The 22,320-nt window shown below is 41.6% G+C and overlaps 1 protein-coding gene across 2 annotated transcripts; it reads right to left on the reverse strand.

Annotated features, from left to right (window-relative positions):
* Positions 1-900: 900 nt before the first annotated feature.
* FETUB (fetuin B) lies at positions 901-21,057 on the reverse strand. 2 transcript variants are annotated; one of them, XM_043594650.1, is made up of 8 exons: positions 20,937-21,057; positions 12,042-12,267; positions 11,594-11,707; positions 9,724-9,811; positions 7,400-7,563; positions 6,572-6,673; positions 2,528-2,611; positions 901-1,380 (listed from the first exon to the last, which is right to left on the reverse strand). In XM_043594650.1, the coding sequence occupies exons 2-8, from the start codon at positions 12,264-12,266 to the stop codon at positions 1,000-1,002; spliced, it is 1,158 nt and encodes a 385-aa protein (XP_043450585.1). In that variant the 5' UTR covers position 12,267; positions 20,937-21,057; the 3' UTR covers positions 901-999. The 2 variants fall into 2 exon arrangements, with proteins under 2 accessions (XP_043450585.1, XP_043450584.1); XM_043594649.1 differs by lacking the exons at positions 2,528-2,611; positions 20,937-21,057 and having other exon boundaries at positions 12,042-12,344.
* Between the last annotated feature and the right edge of the window lie 1,263 nt (positions 21,058-22,320).

The following is a 22,320-nucleotide window of genomic DNA, read 5'->3' on the forward strand; positions in this document are numbered from 1 at the left end:
TGTAATGTATATGCAGGTGTTACATATATTTGTGTAAACGTATATACACACATAATATACATATATGTGTATATTTTATATACATATTTTTAAGTTTATTTATTTTGAGAGAGAGAATGAGCTGGGGAGGGGCAGACAGAGAGGGAGAGAGAGAATCCCAAGCAGGCTTGGTGCTGTCGGTGAAGAAACTGATGCAAGACTCGATCTCATCAACTGTGAGATCATGACCTGAGCTGAAGTCAAAAGTTGGACGCTTAACCAACCGAACCACCCAGGAACCCCTACCCTACAAGTATTATTTTTTAAGTGAAAAAATTGAGAATGAATGTTGTTGGGCCCTTGATTTCCACTCTGAGCAAAACTATTAATGGAATCAGAAAGCTTCCCATCTTTGGAGCAGTGTTTGCTTCCCTCCAGGCTCAGCCATAGGCCACAGACTCTGTATTCCAACAGTGAAGGTAAGTGAGTCTATCAAGTTCTGGGGAGTGGAGACTATTCAAACAGGTAAGAAAGAAACAAGATTCCACCCTCAGGCCAAAGGCTGTGCAGACAATATCTGACCAATACTTGCTGCTGAAATAATTATGGAATAAAGGGAGAATGAAACTCTGATGAATCCCAGTTTCTTGATACCCTTCAATTTTTATCTCATTTTGATCAAAAGAATCAGTGTGCTCTTGGCCAGATGGAAGAGGGCATACCTAAGTATAGCAGGCCCTGTATCAGAGATTTAGGTAAAAGTCAGTAAGATTGCAGAAGGAGAGGCTGAAGACATGAGAGGCACAGTGGCATCTGAACATGATATGAGGCCTTGGATGGTTCAGAAGGGATGCAGCCCAGTGTACAAGTAGAGAGTGTAGCCTCATAACTCCCACTTCCAGATAACATTATGAAACCGAGAAGAGTCAAAAAGATATACTTTATGAGTCACTCTGTACATTTGACTTCTCCTACAGGGGACCATGCCTTCACCTGAGGCATGAGAACTCTACGTGGTTCTCAAGGTGGGAGAACAAGAGGGTTGGCCTGCTGGGCTGGTCCTGGGCACTCAGCAGAGCGTTGTCCCTTCTTGGGGAATGGCAGGACAACCACCTTCTTCTCCTCGGGGTCCAAGAAGAGGAAGGAAACATCCAGACTTTCTCCCAGGGGATCTGTGGTGAGCTCCAACTGCACAGGGAAGGCCTCAACAGGGCTGTTTTCCTGAGCATCCTCAGGCTTCTTCTCATCATCCAAGTCGGGGAGGTACTGGACAGATCCTTTAGGCACGGCTTTGGAGGGCGAGTTAGTAGGGGCTATGATTTTCTGCTGGGACTCTTCCACTGTGGGGAGGTCCGCAGGTCCCTGGTTAGCTGCAGGGTTTTCTCCTCCAGGGGTGGGAACCTGAAATAAGAACATTTTCAAATAAGGGAACATTCCCTGGAAAACCTCCTGCCATACCTGGTACGGAACTAAGCTGTTCTGGGACTTTCTGATGGAACGTTTCAAAGAGATACTGGCTAGGGGTGCCTGGGTGGCTCAGTTGGTTGAGTGTCAAACTCTTGATTTCGGCTCAGGTCATGATCCCAGGGTCATGGAATGAGCCCTGCATTGGGCTCAGTGCTGAGAGTGGAGCCTGCTTGAAATTCTCTTTCTCTGTCTCTGTCTCTCTCTCTCCCTTGGCCCCTCCCTCACCAACTCCCCACAGCTCTCTAAAATAAAATAAAAAATTAAGAAAAACAAAAACAAAGGGAGACCATCTAGAGGGATGAACTTCAGGATTAAAAAGCAAAACCAGACAACAGAAGCTTGACTGCAAGCCTCACAAATTCAGAGCTGAACAGTGGTTCAGGGAGGTTAAATGGTCTCTTCCAAGTCCCTGGTGAGCCATCACTCTGCTCTCAGTAGTAAGTACAGCCCCAGCCATCTTATTGATTGCTTATTCATTGCCAGGCCAGGTACAGGGCCGTTCCTCCAATTCCTCTTAGGGTTTCCCATAGGGATCTGAATGAGGTGGGTGTTGCAACCCCCTTCTACACACAAGGCAACCAAGACTCAGACAGGTAAGAACTTGCCCAGGGTCACACAGCTCGCAGGTGGCAGAAAGGACAGGGACCAGGTGTCCTGTGTCAATCATCCTCTCAACTACAGCTGGCTGCCTTATAGTAAACACTCAATAAATACTTTTGGAAAGGGACTGGATATTTCCAGTGAAACAACTTCTACCTGCAGTTCAGGGGAAGGCTCTTCAGGATACTGGATTTCAGTGTCAGAAATCCACTGGATTTCAGTGTTCAGAAGCCTGAGCCATCTGAGCTGGGATGTTCCTGTTTCTGAAGGAGTCTTACTTATTGTATAGGACCTCATTGTGACTAAAAAAAAATAGTGTGATAGGTCTTTAGCCACCCTCAGGGTGTGGCCTTGGGGCAGCCTGAATACAGTGGTGATCACAGATTTTAGGAAATGAAAAGGAGAGGGTGGGGTAGGGGCCCATAGGATTTAGATGATCCACTCTCTTCACAGGAAGACAAACAATTAGACTGAAAAATACCTGTGGTTCAAAGAAGTCACAAGTCACGGAGACAAACTTTTTTAATTCTCTTTCAGTCAGTGTACCTTTGCAAAGACCAACAGGCTAAAGACAGAGAAAACACAATGTCCTGTGAGTATTATGATTATCAATGACTATAAATGGAAATCCATTAGCTTTCTGCTTGTGTAGACACACAGGCAATCAACAGTTTTATGTTCTTATCATGTTATGGGCAGACTCTGAGCCAGTTCTCACTAGATCATTTTTACCAATAATCACCCAAACTAGGCTAAATCGCCTCCAGTGATGTGAAACTAAGGATTTCTTGAGGAACAAACCCAATTAGAAAATTCTTTGTATTGAGCAGAAATCTGTGTCTATAGAACATCTACCTCTTGGCCTCACTTCTACCCTTGGGTCATTTTGAAAACCTGTTTTCGTCTCTCACGTAATGGTAGCCTTTTATGTAGGTTCCACCCGAGTTTTCTCTTCTCACACAAACTTCCTCTCAGTTCCTTTGACTTTTTTAAAATTTAGAAATAAAATAATTTCATTTCTTTAATATAAATGTAATAATAGTTATTTAGAATATGGATAAACAAAAAGAAAATTAAAGGACCTGTGACTGCATGGAAGTTAACTGTTTCCTACAATGATTTGTTTTCTTCTGACCTTTTTTCCTTTGCATACATATTTTCTTCTAGATAAACAGGATTATGTTACATATTTTATTTTATAACTTTCTTTTGTCATTTAATAATATATTGTGAAAATCCTTTCATGGCACTGAATAGTCTTCTGTGATTTTCTTTATAATCGCTACCTAATATTCCTCTGCATTATTTAACAAATTCTTAGTTACTCCCTTTGGGTAAATTCCTAGAAGAGGAATTTTAGAGTCATACAGTGTACATATATTCGAGCACAAATAGAATATTTTAATAAAATGTTGCCTCGATTTCTAAAGAACTTTTAAGAATATTCACATGGAATTTACTAAAATGTGTCTAAATGGCTTGCCTGAATATTACTCTATCACTCATTTCCAGAATACGCAAAGAGAAGATTTGAAATTCCTTAAGATGGGAAAATTTATTAATGTAGGAAGTCCTTGGAGAATGGTACTTCAGCTTCTTCCTTCTCTAATTCATCACCAAATCATATAGGGGATGGGCTCTATGAGAACCTTCTGGAGAGACTGCAGTTACCTGTACCAAGCAGAGCCTGGTCACTCCCACTCTAAGATTTGCTGAGTTACTCTAATTCATAGGCCTATCTGGTGCTCTAACTAGAGTGGACCACTAAGAGGGAGTTTGTGGGCATGCTTAACCTGTGAACCCTAGAGTTTGGGGACATATGGGCTATGAATATTGGTATCTGCTTCTCTCTCAGAGCATTATGAAGGCAGGATCTTGGCTAAAGCAAGATCCTACTATGGTAGGGTAAGGAGACAGAGAGAAAAGAGAAGGATGTTCACACTGTTTGGAACAGTAAAAATGTGTGAGGGTTCCATGGGCTAAGCAAATGTCATAGGTAGGGCTCTTTTGAAAGTACCTACTCAAGGGACAATCTTCCAGAGAAGGGGCATTTAATAGTAAAAACCTGTGGGGGCCCCTCGAGAAGGGGTGGTTCCAAGGGGTCAGCTAGAGAATACATCATCCTGCCAAGAAAGGACCTCTGTACAAACCCACACCTGTATCGCCTGAGAGAAGCAGGTCTGGAACTTGTTTTATGGAGATCAAGAGAAAACTACAACTTCAGCTATATAAAAAAGACTTTGTACTTTTTTCTCTTATTGTCTCTCATTCTTCTTGGAACTTGGATGAGCCAGAATTAAACAAAAGATTATAAAAGGGGAAGAAAAGTTGAGAGAATAGACCTGACCCCTTTCTCACATCAGGTCCTAAGCTCTAAGTCAGGCTGAAGCTACAGAGAGAGAAAAAAAGCTTTGCATTGGGTAGAAGATAGAAGTTTTAGTTCAGAACTGATTGAACAGATTTTATTCATACCCCAGAGTGAATCTCAATTACCTAAGTGAAAGTGTTCTTATTACAGAAAATGAACAGAAAATTATGCGATCTGCCCCAGATGTTATTGACAAGTGAGAAAGACAGACCCTACAGAATAGGATGAAGATGTTTTCCCAATTATTCCTTGAGAAAATTCACCTGGCTGATCACACGAGGCTTTTGAGACATACACTTTAGATTCAAAGACACACATAGGTTGAAAGTTAAAAGATGGAAAAAAATAAAAATAATGCAAACAATAACAAAAAGAGAGCTAGGATGGCTATACAAATATCAGACAAAATTGATTTTAAGACAAAAATTGTTAGTAGAGACAAAGAAAAACACTTTATAATGCTAGGAAGACACAACAACTATAAATATTTATGTACCTAACAACAAAGCCCCAAAGAACATAAGCAAAAACGGACAGAATTTGAGGGAGATAAAGACAAGTCAACAATAATGGCTGGAAACCTCACTTTCAATAATGGATAGAACAACTATGCAGACCATCAACGAGGAAATAGAAGACTTGAAAAACACTATAAACCAACCATTACAGAATGCTCCACCTAATAACAAGCACAAAGTATACACTCTCCTCAAGTGTGCAAGGAACATTTTCCAGGATATACCTTATGTTAAATTATAAAACAAACTTCGATAAGCTTAAAAGAATTGAAATCAAATCAAGTATACTCTCAAAATACAATGGAATAAAATTAGAAGTAGATAACAGAAAAAACTGAGGAGTTTTGCAAATATTAGATAACATACTCCTATATAATCAATTGGTCAAAGAAGAGATCACAAAGAAAATTAGAAAATACTTTAAGATGAATGGAAACCAAAACAAAACATATGCAACTTAGATGCAGCTAAAACACTGCGTAGAAGAAAATTTGCAGATGTAAATGTTATTTTTAAAAAAGAAAAAAATGAGGGGCACCTGGTTGGTTCAGTTAGGCATCCGACTTCTGCTTAGGTCATGATCTCATGGTTTGTGGGTTCAAGCCCCACGTCGGGCTCTGTGCCAACAGCTCAGGGTCTGGAACCTGCTTCCAATTCTGTGTCTCCCTCTCTCTCTGCCCCTCCCCTGTTCATGTTCTCTCTCTCTCTCTCTCTCTCTCAAAAATGAATAAACATGAAAAAAAAATTTTTTAAAGAAAAAAATTGATAGCAACTCATTTACATAACTTTCCATCTTAAGAAACTAGAAAAAAAAAAATAACTAATCCCAAAGTAAGCAATAAGAAGGCCATAATAAAGAGCAGGAAGGAAATAAATGAACTAGATGATTTAAAAAAAAAAAAAAAACTGAAAGTTGATTCTTTGAAAAGATAAACGAAATTGACAAAACTAGCTAGACAGACCAAGAAAAAAAATGACTCAAATTACTAAAATTGGGATTAAATAGGGGATATTAAATCTAATATTTCAAAAATAAGAAGCAAATACTATGAACATCTTCCTGTATGCTGAGAAAGTAGGTAACATAGAGGAAATGTACAAATTCCTAGGAAGACACAGACTACCAAAACTTACTCAAGAAGAAACAGAAAATCTGAATAGACCTATAACAAGTAAAGAGACTGAGTTATTAATCAAACAAAAACAAGAAGTTCTCACAGAGAAAAGCTCAGGCCCAGATGGCTTCACTGGTGAATTCTAATGAACGTTTAAAGAAGAATGAACACCAATCCTTCACAAACTGTTCCAAAATAAAATCAAAGAGGAGGGAAAATTGCCCAACTCATTCTATGAAGCCAATATTAAACTCTTAGGAAATCAGGCAAAGACAATACAAGAAAACTATAAATTAATGTCTCTTATGATTATAAAAGGACAATCCTGTAAGAAACACTGGTAAACTGAATTCAGCAACATATAAGAAGAATTAAACAGCATTATCAATTGTTCCTTGAGGGGAAGAAAAGCATCTTATGCATTGTAACACCTCATGCAATAATTTATGCTCAATAAGTACATATAGAGATGACTTGTGAATGCAAATCCTAAATCATTTCTGAAGATGTTCAGGAATACTTACCACAGAGTCAGGGGGCTGAAGTGCACAGCTGCTGGCCTGGTGTTTGGTACACGGTGACTCTTTGATTAAGTACTCCACAAAGAAGGCAAAGCCAAACACCCACTGGTATGAGACAAGAGTTGGGAAATAAAATTGAAATCTTACCACATGGAGAAATGGTTTGGGTTTGGCAGCATTTTATTTATGGGAACTGTACATCCTCAGCGTCATTGTCAACACAGGTCTCCTGTTGACCCTGTATCCCCATCAAGATCAACGCAAGTACTGCGATTTTGTTCCTTAAAAAACATAACATACCTTTCTTCCCTTCTTAAGGATTTGAAAGGGCTCTAAAAACCTTCCCTTAGGTGAGCTTATTTTTCCTCACTGGAGATTTGTTTTTAGTTTTTTGTCTATATAATTCATTCAACATGATCCAAATACAAATGAGCCGCCATTTTCCCTACTCTGTGAAGCTCATAATCCACTCGGGGCCTTAAGATGCAGCACAAACTGACTTGCTAAACGGTCCGTGGTCAATCAAATATGCGCACGTAGCAGCCAATAGTGAGCCTACGTAGAATTGCCAAGGAGACTAGGAGTCCATTTCCCTTCTAGCCTTAAGGTGAATGAGGTGACATGCAGTCCCACGACTCTGGTGGAAATCCCATGGCAGTTTCAGAAACCGACACATGATTGAATTGTGCATCAGGCCAACTGAGGTAGAGAATGAAGAAAAGGCTTTCCAGTGCAAACTAAAAGGAGTGCCTTGATATCCACGTCTCAGCTTAAGCATGGACAGCAAGTGTTATGAGACACATTGCTGGCATAACAGCTCTTCAACCTCACCTGGCCAGAAGCCCGCGTGACTTGGAAGAGAGAGTATTGCTTTGACGCGCTCTCCTTGTTGTATTTTGCAAGGGACTCGGCAGCAGTTTCCAGAACCTTGGGATTTGACAACTTAAAGGGGCTGGGGCAGTCAGGGCACATCGTGTGAATACTTCTTCGAGAAACTGTTGACGCCAAAGAGAGAAGTTGAAAAATAAAATTTCTTAGTGAGTTTTAATCCCACAAATCATAAGACCGCAAGAGGCAGAGATTGAAAAAAACAAACAAAAAGATAATCGTTTTGACAAGGATGGACTAGAAAAGGCATTATCTGGAAAGAAAGCTGTCAACTGTGGGTCTTCTGCCATGAGTGTGTATTACTTTCATTATTCACAAAAAATTAAAGCAAGATTTTTTTTCACCTCACACAAAGGTTTTTACCCTAGGAATTTTGTTCAAAAATACATAATATATGTGTTTATTTTGATGTAAAACCTTTTTCCCAGTTAGTTTAGTATCTTCCACCATCGTTGCCTCTGTCAGGCAGACTGAGTGTCTTAAAATGTTGGGATTTCATCACTGTCACGTCTAATCCACCTTTAAGTCCCCAACACCCAACACAAGGTCTATTACATTGTAAGTGCTTATTACCAAATGCTTGTTGAATGAATGGATGAGTGAATGACATATGGAAGATAGAAGCACACCCTCCCAGATGAGAAAATACAAGTGATGGGGAGTCTGGGTGGCTCAGTCAGTTAAGCGTCCGGCTTCAGCTCAGGTCATGGTCTCACAGTCTGTGAGTTCAAGCCCCATGTCGGGGTCTGTGCTAACAGCTCAGAGCCTGGGATCTGCTTTGGATTCTGTGTCTCCCTCTCTCTCTCTGCCCCTTCCCCACTCATGTTCTGTCTGTCTCTCTCAAAAATAAATAAGAACATTAAAAAATTTTTAAAAAATACAAATGAGCCAGAAACAAATATTGGTCAAATCACTGTGTGGACTGGATAGAATAATCAGGCTAAAGGTGTAGCCAGAATTTCTGATTGGGAGGACCTGGAGGTGGCAAAACTCATATGAATGAATGTCAGGTAAGAGAACTTTTCTGGGAGTTATTTTTGTAGAGCAAACGCATTGTTTTGATCAATTGCGTGTTCATTTGTATGTATCTGGGCATATTGTGAGGCAGTTTCCTCAGCTTGTCGCTCCTGGCACCACCCCCATGTGTCACTTCCTGACCTCCCATACCTCTGGCACCTATGACTTCCATTTTCAGTTCCCATCTGCCTTGTTAGCTGTTCTCTTATTTACGAAAGACTCATCTTCACAACCAGGAAGCTTAAACCGTGGCTAAGAAACTATTTGCTCTGTTGTCTTATCTCCCAAAGGAACCAGCAACATTGTTATCTCCTAGAGCTTGTTAGAAATGCAGACTTTCAGGCCATACCCCAGATCTATAGAATCTGAATCTGCACTTGAACAAGACCCACCCGGGGAGTCACAGGCGCATAGTGGTTTGACAAGTAGCCATATCCTATTTTCCCATACCTTGGATGCTTGCTTTCCAAAGAAGGATCCAGAATAAATGCATATGCATATTTGAAACGTCATTAGTTTCAGCCCCATTCTCAGTTCATTTATTCAACAATACTATGGACTCCTTACACCTGATAGGAACCCAGGGAGGGCTTTGGCAGGAAGGAAGAAGGAATACCTGTTCTACGTGATGTAAGACAGGAGACTCAAATCAAGGCAGTATGTTGTGTTCCAGGAGCGCTCAGGCTCAAGTTTTATAGGAATGAGAACAGGAGAGAAGCTTTCTTTTCTTGAATAGAGAACATGGTAGAATAAGTGGCATTGGCAGGGGTCCGCAAAGAATGGGTGTAAGTTCTAAGGGCAGAAGGTATCAGGCAAGGGCATCCTCCGCGGAGGAGGAGGGACAGGCAGATGTGGAGATTGGAGAGTACAATGTGTGTTCAGAAAATAGTGAAGGATCCAGCTACAAGAAGTGCAGAGCGGGTGTGGTCAGGGAAATAATAGCAGAGAGAGCTAGAGAGGGAGCCTGGGGACCTGCATAGAGATTATGCCGTTTACATCAGACTGAAAATTCAGGGTTTAATGCAGCCCTCACTAATAAGTGATTGCAGGTGATTTAAGAAGATTCATCGTGGGAAGAGGAGCAGTGCAAGTTGGACTTCACGGGAGAGGCAAATACTGGATAGAAGAACGTGGCCTTGGTATGAATAGGAAGTAAGGGTGGGAGAACCCTGTATACTCTAGGCATAGCCCCATTTCATGCTCTTTTTCCATATTTTACTAAAATGAACAAATTCAGAGGGCTCTCTTACCTGGGCGAAGAGTACAGTTGTAAGCAAGTACATAGAGAACTCTTCCTGGCCTGTTAACGTAAAATAATGCTTTGCATTGACCATAAACCTGGAACAGACAAACACATTTTATGACGTCGTAGAAAAAAACTCTGACTTCTAAAAATATCCCCCAGAAGGGAAGGAAAAATAAGATCAAAACAGAGAGGGAGGCAAACAGTAAGAGACTCTTAAATACAGAGAACAAACTGAGGGTTGCTGGAGGCGGTGGGTGGCTTAAATGGGTGACAGACATTAAGGAGGGCACTTTTCGGGATGACCACTGGGTGTGATATGTAAGAGATGAATCACTGGGTTCTACTCCTGAAGTCAAGACCACACTGTGTGTTAACTAACTTGAAGATAAAAGTAAAATAAAATATATATAAATAAATAATAATAAAAACATAGCCCCCGAATTAGACTGGATGCTTTATTTTTCAATAATGAAAAACAAAGATCAATTTTGGCAGTTTTGAGTGTGAGAAATCACCAGCAAATCAACAGTTTAACCTCCTTCTGAGACGCAGCTGGACCCCATCTCCCAGCCTCCTTCCAGATTACGTGTGACTGTGTATAATTGAGTTGCAACCACAGGAAGGTGAGAAGTGGCTGTAACACTTTCCACGTGGCCCATGAAGCTCTGCCGTGCATGGCCTGCCCACCATGCTCTCTTTCCATAGCCTTATCCAGATGACCATGGCAGTCACAGAAACCACAAGTTGAAGGTGGCAGAGTCTGGAGCCACAATGTGGAAGAAACTTGGGTGTCCTCTTCATCAGGAATTTCTATTTTGAACTTTACATGAGTGAGAAGTAAACCGCTATCACGTTGGAATCGGTATATACTTTTTAGGGTATGTATTATAAAAAGTGTTTTTAACGTTTATTCATTTTTTTTGAGAGAGAGACAGAGCATGAGTGGGAGAGGGGCAGAGAGAGAGGGAGACACAGAATCAGAAGCAGGCTCCAGGCTCTGAGCGGTCAGCACAGAGCCTGAATGCGAGGCTTGAACCCACAAACTGTGAGATTGTAACCTGAGCTGAAGTCAGGTGCTTAACCGACTGAGCCACCCAGGTAACCCATTCATTTTAGGGCATGTATTACAGCAGCTAGTGTGACCTTAACAAATATAATTCATAACAGGGTAAACACACTCTTTGCTCTTCAAAATCAGATAGGTGCAATTTGACAAATTTGGTTAAATGATTAGAAAAGTACTTTACTTCTAAACACAGTCCTGCCCTCAAAATATAGTTTCATATCGGTTAATGGAAATAACCTCAGGATAATTGAGAATCAAAAGAAAGCTGACTATGTTATTTTCAAGCCTCTTCAACAGTCACCTTTGAAAGGATGGATTCTGAGGCCTTTTAGGTTCTAGGAATCCAGGAAATCCTTCCATGGCACCTCTGGGAGCTCTCATACTGTAAACCCTCCCTCTCCCCAGCCCCATGTCTCATATCAGTGTTCACTGAAACAAAAGCAAAATAAAACCAACAAAGTAGCTCTCCCTCCATTGCTTCTACAGTCTTTCTTAGATCCACATCCACAGCACTGTATCTCTGATCTTTTTTCTCACAATTTGAACACTAGCTCAGAGACTACAGGAGGGTCTTGGAGGTAGGAAACAATTTGATGGCAACATCAATTCTGGGGCTATGGCTCCCACTGGGACTCACAGAAACTGCTTCGATTAGATGCTCTTTGATCTACAGCGCAGGAATAACGACATGGGCATTGTGCCCAAGAGATTATAATGAAGAACATTAAAGAGTGGCACATAGCGAGCAATCTTCATTCAGCTCAGAGGACACCTAGCTTCTCCAGAGCTCCTGGACACGAGCACTTACCGATTCATGAAGGGTCCTCACTCCACAGTCCTTCCATGCCTTCCTACTGAGTACGTGGCAGTCAGTCTCTAACACGTCCAGTGTGAAATAGAACAGAGATCCCAGGCTGTTAACCTGTTGGAGGGGGTTGAGAAATGCATTGTGTCCCACGTGAAGCAGAAACCCCTAAAGACTGGCCAAAGAGTCTCTGTTATGGTACAGTCAAAGTCTGTGATGTTTGTGAAGATTTTACAACCCGTGGGACAGTAGAGAAGGGTCAGAGTGCGATAACTATTAGCACAATAATAATAGGGGTGTGGAGCATACCCTGGCAGAGGAGAGGGGAGCGTTCTTAGTAGGGCTTCTAATTCGGAAAGTACCTGGCAATATGTGTCCCTGGGTCCCCCCTCTCTGGTTGTTCTCCTCAGCTTGTGCAAGCACATGCCCTGGACAGGGGACTGTCACTTGCCTGTCTGTGTTCTCGGACATCGCTCACTCGGTTGAGGCTCAGCACGTAGCCATCCTTTCGGTCCCTGTTGATGTCCTGCAGGGCAAAGCCTGCCAATTCCAGAATACCTGAATCGTTGCAGCCGCGGGCGATGGGAGGCCAGAATCTGAGGGGCGGCAGGGGTGGAGATGTAGCCCCACAGCATGCAGCCAGTGCACAGAGCACCACCGGTAAGAGCAGACCCATTCTGTGGGGAACAAGGCCCAGTATGGGTAGAGCTACAGGGACGGGGCTGTTTATAGTGCTCTCTTTGTAATCACACTTTGAACCAGTAATCAGATTTGAAACACAGTGTCCCATTTTATCTCCTTGAATTCTAAGTGTGGACTTCCCTGAGTCAGTACTTTGCCTGGGATTTACCAACATTTCTAACCTTGGACTCCTGAGCAATCTCACAGTCATGGGTCATGTAAACAAACTTGTTTCCTAACCTTTTCCTAAGAAGCCATAATAAATACTTAGGTCAAGGCTTGTAGGACGTCATGCATGAATTCTGGTTTGTGTCCAGGGTCCACCTGTGGGCTGTCATCTTCCCCCTTCTCCCCTAGCACCTGCCCTCCAGCTGATGTTCTGGGCTACACTGATAGTTATTCCCGGTATGGAACCCGGGGTTTGATCTCAATGGTACTCAGTGAGTTCAGATTTCCCTCGTGACCTCCCATATTCACCATTCTTGTTAGATCACATCACCTACATGAAGCACCAGTGACATTCCTAAAGCAATTTGGGATGTGGCTAGAAAGTGTTCTATTTAACCTTATTTAAGTTTTCTAAAACAAATACTGCATTTAAGCAAAGAAAAAAAAAAAGAAGTGAATGGTACATCAATAGTTCTTGCATCATATTTCAAGCCCACCTCTCTGGATATGGATCTGTATGGAAGCAAACTCGTTACACACTGTGGTTAAGAAGAGATAGGTTGGGGCGCCTGGGTGGCGCAGTCGGTTAAGCGTCCGACTTCAGCCAGGTCACGATCTCGCGGTCCGTGAGTTCGAGCCCCGCGTCGGGCTCTGGGCTGATGGCTCAGAGCCTGGAGCCTGTTTCTGATTCTGTGTCTCCCTCTCTCTCTGCCCCTCCCCCGTTCATGCTCTGTCTCTCTCTGTCCCAAAAATAAATAAACGTTGAAAAAAAAAAAAAAAAAAAAAAAGAAGAGATAGGTAATCATTCAGAATAGAAGGAGAGATAAAGAATTTCCCAAACTAAAACTAAAGGAGTTCATGACCATTAAACCATCCCTGCAAGAAATATTAAAGGGGACTCTTTGAGTAAAAAGGAGAAACCAAAAATGACAGTATAAACATAAGAAACATGGAAGCAGTAAAAATGAATATTCCTGCAAAAAAAAAAAAAAAAAACAGTCAAGAGACTCACACAAGAAAAAGGATATAAACTATAACAACATATACCTAAGACGTGAGGAGGAGAGAAGGGGTTCAAACTTGAATGACCAGCAATTGAATATAGACTTCTATTTGCAGAAGAGGTTATGTACAAAATAATGGTAACTGTATACCAAAAACCACTAGTAAACATGCAAAGAATAAAGAGAACGAAATCCAAATATATTACTAGAGAAAATCAGCAAGACATGAGAGAAAGACAAGAAAGGATCAGAGAAACAACCACCGAACAAGTAATAAAATGGCAACAAATACATATCTATCAATAATAACTTTGAGTATAAATGAATTAAATGCTCCAGTCAAAAGACATGGGGTGACAGAATGGATTAAAAAAAAAAAAAAAAAAACAGACCCGTCTGTAAGCTGCCTACAAGAAACTTATTTTAGACCTAAAGACACCTGCAAATTCGAAGTGAGGGGATGGAGAAACATCTATCATGCAGATGGGTGTCAAAAGAAGGCCAGAGTGGCAATACTTACATCAGACAAAATAGACTTTAAAACAAAGGCTTTAAAACAAAGAGACAAAGAAGGACACTATATAATAATAAAGGGGATAACCCAACAAGAAAATATAACAATTGTAAATATTTATGCATGTAACATGGAAGCACCCAAATATATAAAACAGTTAACAACAAATAGAAAGTAACTAATCAATAACAATGCAATAATAATAGAAGACTTTAATACCCCACTTACATCAATGGACAGATCATCTAAACAGAAGGAGACAATCAAGAAGGATTTTCTGACCACAACACTATAAAACTTCAATTCGACCACAAGAAAAAATCTGGAAAGACCACAAATACATGGAGGTTAAAGAACATGCTACTAAACAATGAGTGGGTCAACCAGGAAATAAAAGAAGAAATAAAAAGTATATGGAAACAAATGAAAATACAATGGTCCAAAACCTCTGTGATGCAGCAAAAGTGGTCCTAAGAGGGAAGCATACAGCAATACAGGCTTACATCAAGAAGCAAGAAAAATCTCAAATGAAAAACCTAAACTTACACCTAAAGGATGTAGAAAAGGAACAGCAAATAAAGCCTAAAGACAGCAGAAGGAAGGAAATATATAATAAAGAATTAGGGCAGAAATAAATGATGTGGAAACGAAAAAAAACAATAGAACAGATCGGGGCGCCTGGGTGGCTCAGTCGGTTAAGTATCAGACTTCATCTCAGGTCCTGATCTCATGGTTTGTGAGTTTGAGCCCCACATCAGGCTCTCTACTGTCAATACAGAGCCCACTTCAGATCCTCTGTCCTCCTCCTCTCTCTCTCTTAAAAATAAACATTAAAAAAAAATTTTTAAATAAACTTTTTTTAAAAAAAACACAGAAAACAATAGAAGAGATCAATGAAACCGGGAGCTGGTTCTTTGAAAAAATTAATAAAATTGATAAACCTCCAGCCAGGCTTATAAAAAAGAAAGGAGAAAGGACCCAAAGAAATAAAATCACAGATGAGAGTGAGAAGTAACAACCAACATCAGAGAAATGCAAACAATTATAAGAGAATATTATGAAGAGTTGTATGCCAACAGATTTGACAACCTTGAAGAAATAGATAAGTTCCTAGAAACATATAATCTACAAAAAGTGAAATAGGAAGAAATAGAAAATTTGAACAGACTGATTAGTAGCAAAGAAATTGAATCAACAACCAAAACTCAGCAAACAGAAGTCTAGGACCAGACAACTTCATAGGCAAATTCTACCACATATTTAAGGAAGAGTTAAAATCTATTCCCAAACTATTCCAAAAAATAGAAAAGGAAGGAAATCTTCCAAATTCATCCTATGAGGCCAGTATTACCCTGATACCAAAAACCAGATAAAAACACTACAAAAAAAGAGAACTACAGCCAATATCCCTGATGAACATAGATGCAAAAATCCTCAACAAAATGTTAGCAAACTAAATTCAACAATATATTTTAAAAAAATCATTCATCACAATCAAATGGGATTTTTTCCCCCAAGTTGCAAAAGTGGTTCAGTATTCCCAAATGAATCAACATGATACATCACATTAAGAAGGGAAAGGAGAAGAACCATATGATCATTTCAATAGATCCAGAAAAAGCATTTGACAAAGTACAACATCCATTCATGATAAAAAAAAAAAACCCTCAAGAAAGTAAGTTTCGAGGGAACATACTTCAACAAAATAAGGGTGATATATGAAAAACCCACAGCTAACATCATCCTCAATGGGGAAAACTAAGAACTCTTTCCCTAAGGTCAGGAACAAGACAAGGATGTCTACTCTCAGCACTTTTATTCAACATAATACTGGAAGTCCCAGCCACAGCAATCAGACAACAAAAAGAAATAAAAGGAATCCAAATCAGTAAGGAAGAGGTAAAACTTTCACTATTTGCAGATGACATGATACTCTGTGTAGAAAACCCCAAAAGACTTGACCAAAAAACTGCTAGAACTGTTAAATTCAGTACAGTTGCAGAATACAAAATCAATGTACAGAAATCTGCTGCATTTCTATACCAATAATGAAGCAGTAGAAAGAGAAATTAAGAAAACAATCTTATTTACAGTTGCACCAAAAATAATAAGATACCTAGGAATAAACCTAACCAAAGAGCTGAAAGACCTATACTCTGAAAACTATAAGCATTGATGAAAGAAATTGAAGAAGACACAGAAAAATGGAAAGATATTTCATGCTCAGGGGGTTGGAAGAACAAACATTGTTAAAATGGCTATAGCACCCAAAGCAATCTACACATTTCATGCAATTCCAATCAAAATACCAAAAGCATTCTTCACAGAGCTATAACAAACACTCCTAAAATTCATATGGAACCACAAAAGACCCTAAATAGCCAAAACAACCTTGAAAAAGAAAAGCAAAGCTGGAGGCAACACAATTCTGGACTTCAAGTTATAGTACAAAACTGTAGGAATTGAAATAGTATGGTACTGGCATAAAATATACAGAGGTCAATGGAACAGAATGGAAAACCCAGAAATAAACTCACAATTATACGGTCAATTAATCTTCAACAAAGCAGGAAAGAATAACCAATGGGGAAAGGACAGTCAACAAATGGGGAAAGGACTTCAACAAATGGTGTTGGGAAAACTGGACAGCTACATGCAAAATAATGCAACTGGGCCACTTTCTTATACAATACACAAAAATAAATTCAAAGTGGATTAAAGAACTAAATGTGAGACTTGAAACCATAAAAATCCTAGAAGAGAACACAGGCAGTAACCTCTTTGACATCGGCTGTAGCAGCTCCTTTTTAGGTATGTCTCCTGAGACAAGGGAAACAAAAGCAAAAACAAACTTTTTGAAACTTCATCAAAATAAAAAGCTTCTGCACAGCAAAGGAAACAATCAACAAAACTAAAAGGCAACTTACAGAATGGGGGAATATATTTGCAAATGACATATCCAATAAAGGCTTAGTATCCAAAATATACAAAGAACTTAAAAAAACAACACTCCCAAAACAAATAATCCAATTAAAAAATGGGCAGAATACATGAATAGACATTTCTCCAAAGAAGATATACAGGTGGCCACAAGACACATGACAAGATGTTCAACATCACCCATCATCAGGGTAATGCAAATCAAAATCACCTCAAACCTGTCAGAATGGCTAAAATCAACAACACAAGAATCAACAGGTGTTGGCAAGGATGTGGAGAAAAAGGAACCCTCATGCACTGTTGTTGGGAATGCAAACTGGGACAGCCACTGTGGAAAACAGTATGGAGGTTCCTCAAAAAGTTAATAATAGAACTACCTTGTGATTCAGCAATCACACTACTGGGTATTTACCCAAAGACTACGGGAACACTAATTCAAAGGAATACATGTACCCCTACCTATGTTTATAGTAGCATTATTTACAATAGCCAAGATACAATAGCCCAAGTGTCCATCAACTGATGAATGTATAAAAAAGTTGTGGGGCACACAGACACACAGAACACACACACACACACACACACACACACACACACACAGATACATATATGTGAAATATTACTCAGCCTTAAAAAAGCACGGAATCTTGCCATTTGCAACAACACGGATAGAGCTAAAGCATATAATGCTAAGCAAAATAAGTCAGAGAAAGACAAATGCCATATGATTACACTCATATATGGAATTTAAGAAACAAGCAAGCAAAGAGAAAAAAATAGAGACAAACCGAGAAACAGACTCTTAATTACAGAGATGGTTACCAGAGGGAAGGGGGGAGGTGAAATAGGTTATGGGGATTAAGGATGGCACAGGTGACGTATGGAAGTGTTGAATTACTACATTGTACACCTGAAACTAATATTACACTGTATTTTAACTGGAATTAAAATAAAAACTTAAAAGAATTAAAAGAATAAACTTATGTGCACATGCATAAAACAATAAAGAAAAGACAGCTAATGATTGGGAGGTGGGCTGGAAAGTCAGTAATACCCTGGTCAGCACTCTTGCTTTGTTTCTTTCAGCTTCTGCTTGGGGTTCAGGAAGTTACTACTGATCGAAACTGCAAAACATAAATATCATCTTAAACTTTCTGTTAAGAAAAACCCATACACATATCAGAGGTAGTTTGTTGCAAGAGAAAAAAAAAAAAAAAACAAGACTGGAGGGAGGCTTTCAGATTAGGATTTTACAGCGGGGAAGAGGCCAGTCTTTGGAGTCAGACAGACCTGGGCTTCAGTTCCACCTCTGCCTTTTGCACGGTGGAGGGCCCGGGACACGCAGACACTGCGTGCGCGTAGCATTTAGTTCCTTTCTCCGCGAAACAGCCCCACTCCCAGTGCACGCGTGCGCACGCGCACACAACGTTGCACCCACTTGGAGAAAGAGGAGAACGTGTTTGGTGTCCCCAGGAGCCGCTCCCCGCCCAGGTATATTTGTGTTTGGTCCCCATCGCGTGTGAGGACGAGTTTAGTGTCAGCGAAGAAGTTTGGTTGCAGCTTAAGAGTGAAAGGCAAGGCTGTGCACACCTTCCGCCTGGCTCTGCATCTCGGCTCTGGTTTAGGGCAATCGCCTAATTCAGTGCTTCTCCGCAGACACAACCCCACTCACACATGGCAGTTTAAATTTTCTAATGGCCATGTTTAAAAAGTAAAAAGAAACCGATAAAATTAATGTTAATATTTTGCTTCACCCAATGAGGTCCAGACGTTATCATTTGAATCTGAAATGAATATAACAGTGAGCAAGGAGATAAATTTCCCTCTTGGTTCCACACTGCAGCATACCTCATTTAAGGTGCCCAGTGGTCCGATGTGGCCACGTGATGAGGCCATACAGGCTCTTCCCTGTCAAAGGAAGGCGGCTGGATCATCCACCTCCTGAGGCTGTCCTCAGGGCGGGACTGGGAAGAGACAGAGAAGTGTGAGCAAGGTGTCTGTCAAGCACTGGCACATAGGGCACCAGGGGACAACGTCTGCTCGCAGTGCCGTGAAGTTCCTTGTGTCCCCACCTTGTCTCATTCAGTGCGGATCCCACTCGACTCTGCTGGCCGCCTTTTCCAGATCCACCTGAACAGAGTCACCAGCAAGTAGGCCAGATTAGGAGAAACAGGTGAGTCAGGTTCGAAACAGGTGAGTCAGGTTCGAAACAGGGCTGATTTGCCTTGAGCCAGGAGGGGCCGGTACCAGGACTCCTCATCCGCCCGCCTCCCAACACAGGTGTGATTCAGGATTGTTGTTCTGGTGCAGGAAGCAGTCAGACAGGCAGGACATTATTTGCTGCAGAGCTGGGAGAGGCGTGGTGCATGGGATTGAGTCTCTGGGGAGTTAGAAAGGCAGGTACCAAGTCTTGGCTTGAGAGGGCCTGGAATATCCTTCCAGCATATTCCGTATCCTGCCAATGCCCAGCATTATAAATAATAGACGACACTAATGAGTTCTCGGTATGTGCCCAGCCCTGTGCTAAACAGTGTGTATTCCTTCTGTCACTTAAAGTCCACGACCAACCCAGGGCGGTAGGTGCTACTATTATTCTCATTATTCAGACAAAGAAAACTGAGGAAGAGAGAGATGTAGTGGGTTGCCCAAAGCCTTGCGGTTAGGGTTTGCATCTAGCCAATATGTCTTCAGAAAGGAAAGCCCTCTTGAGTGGATACTAGGAAAGCAACAGGGGGAGAGACTAGCTCTGCTGGGGAAGTCAAGAAAGGCTTCCCGGAGGAGGTAACATTCTGTCTGGGGCGGGAAGAATGAAGAAAAGTACTCCTGATAGACAAGGCATGAAGGGAGCCCCAGAAAGTGGGAGCAGGAATCAGTAAAAATTTTTAAATGTGAGTTACATTGCCACGTAGTACTCCATTGTGTATATAAACCACAATAAGCCATACAGAGAAAGACAGATACCATATGGTTTCACTCTTATGTGGATCCTGAGAAACTTAACAGAAACCCATGGGGGAGGGGAAGGGAAAAAAAAAAAAAAAGAGGTTAGAGTGGAAGATAGCCAAAGCATAAGAGACTCTTAAAAACTGAGAACAAACTGAGGGTTGATGGGGGGTGGGAGGGAGGGGAGGGTGGGTGATGGGTACTGAGGAGGGCACCTTTTGGGATGAGCGCTGGGTGTTGTATGGAAACCAATTTGACAATTAACTTCATATATTGAAAAAATAAATAAAAATAAAATGTGAGTTACATAGTTTGTCTTCCTTGTCTTTCCAGCCGTCTCCTCCATAGACTGAATGGTATTTGCCCCACCACCCCACCCAATAGCCTCGAGCTACCTTTTAGCAGTCCAGCTCCCAAAGAACCCTACGTTGGGAGCATCTTCTTCTCCCTTACTTTTATCAGTCATATTTAGGTAATGTTTGAAAAAAGTTCAGAATGTTTGGGGTACGTTTCCCAGTATCAAAAATATTCTTAGGGCAAATCTGCCTTACAGTGTCATGAGTGAGATGTCTTCTAAGAACCCCTATGGTGTTGTAGCCAAGAGGACATCTGGGCCCAAACAAGCCTGGGTTAGAATCCCAGCTCTACCATTCATCAGATGTGTGGCCAAAGAGGGGTTCCTCCCCCTCACTGAATCTCAACCTCCTCACTGATAAATTGAGGCCACAGTTAATCCACAGGAGGGATGTAGAGGGTCAGGTGGGTTCCAACACACAAAGTACCTGGCATACAGTTTTCCTTCAACACCTCACCAAAGAGATTTTTTTTAAATTTATTTATGTATTTAGAGAGACCGGGGGTGGGCAGAGAGAGAGGAAGAGAGAGAGAGTCCCAAGCAGGCTCTGCACTGACACTGCAGAGCCCAACTTGGCGTTCCATCTCATGAAGTGTGAGATCACGATTGGAGCCGAAATTAAGAGTCAGATGCTTAACCAACTGAGTCACCCAGGCGCTCCTCACCAAGGAGATTCTAAAAGGTAAGAAGGCACCCTCAGAGAACACAGGTAGGATCTCCAAACCCGCATCTCCTACTCACGGTTGTGAATGAGGTTGGAGGGAGCAGTGCTGGTTTATGAAGAGATGTCAAGCACGTGTCAACAGAGCAGATCACACATTCAGGCTTGCCTAAGGATCCAGAGTCACTGAGACCTAGGGGCTGACCCACACTGACCCTACGCACAAGCAGCTTATGTAAAAACCAGAAGCCCACTGGTTAATTTACACTGGAGAGGGATGTCTTTCCAGCATCTCCCCAGCAGGCTGAACCAACACTGACAAGTTTCTCCCCTCTGATCACCCTTTCGTATCCTGCGAACAGACCTCATTGTCACGTCAGAATGCTAGGCAACCATACACTTGGCTGAGCTGCAGCCTTCATTAGCTAGCTTCCACTGCCAAGCACACACCCTGGTTCCAGAATTAGAGCTGGGGGCAGAAGGCTCATCTTTAATTAGGCACAGTTTCTCTCTGAGGAGCCGCCCAGCACCTTGCTCGGACCTGGGACTTCCCAAATTACCTCACCAACACCTTTACAAGCCAGCTTGGAGGGTGTGGCCACTCTGCAGATGGCTTCCTTTACCCAGAAGTGCTGGTTCTCATGGGTCTCACTCCCCGTGGATGGCTTGATTGCAGACTCCACCCTGACCAGGACCACTCACACTCTCACCAAAGAAGGGAAGGGGCATTGATACCGCTGAGTGCTTGGTTCATGCCCGCACTGCTGAGGGGCAGGTCTTACACTCCATCCTCAGACTCTGTTGGAAGATCTTTCTATCCCTATCTGATGACTGTGTCACCCCAAATCATGTGCCCTTTCCGGTATCCCATGTGTGGTGACACCTGCCAGATTAACAGAACCAGAACTTGACCACAGGACACATTCTCATGGAGGGGCGGCCGCTCTGGCACATTTTCTTTCAGTGGAAGCTCAGCTATGATTCAGTTGTTTGTTTTCTGGATTTGGCTTGAATGGTTGAGGTTAAGGAGATTCTGATGAAGAAATAAAAGGATATGGGTTTGAGGGTGGGGAAAACGAGCAAAGGTGATCGAAGAGTATGAACTTCCAGTTATAAGATGAATAAATTCTGAGGATCTAATGTATAGCATGGTGACTCTAGTCAACGATACCGTATTATGTGCTTAAAGTTAAGAGAGTAGATTTTTTTTAATTTTTTTTAACGTTTTATTTATTTTTGAGACAGGGAGAGACAGAGCATGAACGGGGGAGGGTCAGAGAGAGGGAGACACAGAATCTGAAACAGGCTCCAGGCTCTGAGCTGTCAGCACAGAGCCTGACGCAGGGCTCGAACTCACGGACCGAGAGATCATGACCCGAGCCGACGTTGGCCGCTTAACTGTCTGAGCCACCCAGGCGCCCCAAGAGAGTAGATCTTGAATGTTCTCACCAACCCAATGCCCCC

The sequence above is a fragment of the Prionailurus bengalensis genome, chromosome C2 (genome assembly GCF_016509475.1).
Source record: "Prionailurus bengalensis isolate Pbe53 chromosome C2, Fcat_Pben_1.1_paternal_pri, whole genome shotgun sequence".
Lineage (NCBI taxonomy): Eukaryota > Metazoa > Chordata > Mammalia > Carnivora > Felidae > Prionailurus > Prionailurus bengalensis.

Bases quoted from the DNA above. Each gene is read 5' to 3' on its own strand.
- FETUB (XM_043594650.1), bottom strand. From the start codon at position 12,266: ATGGGTCTGCTCTTACCGGTGGTGCTCTGTGCACTGGCTGCATGCTGT. The intron at 11,708-12,041 runs GCAAGTGACAGT...CCCCTCCAACAG, and splicing joins ATGTCCGAGAACACAGACAG to GTTAACAGCCTGGGATCTCT. The intron at 9,812-11,593 runs GTAAGTGCTCGT...TGTCTGTTCCAG, and splicing joins TGAGGACCCTTCATGAATCG to GTTTATGGTCAATGCAAAGC.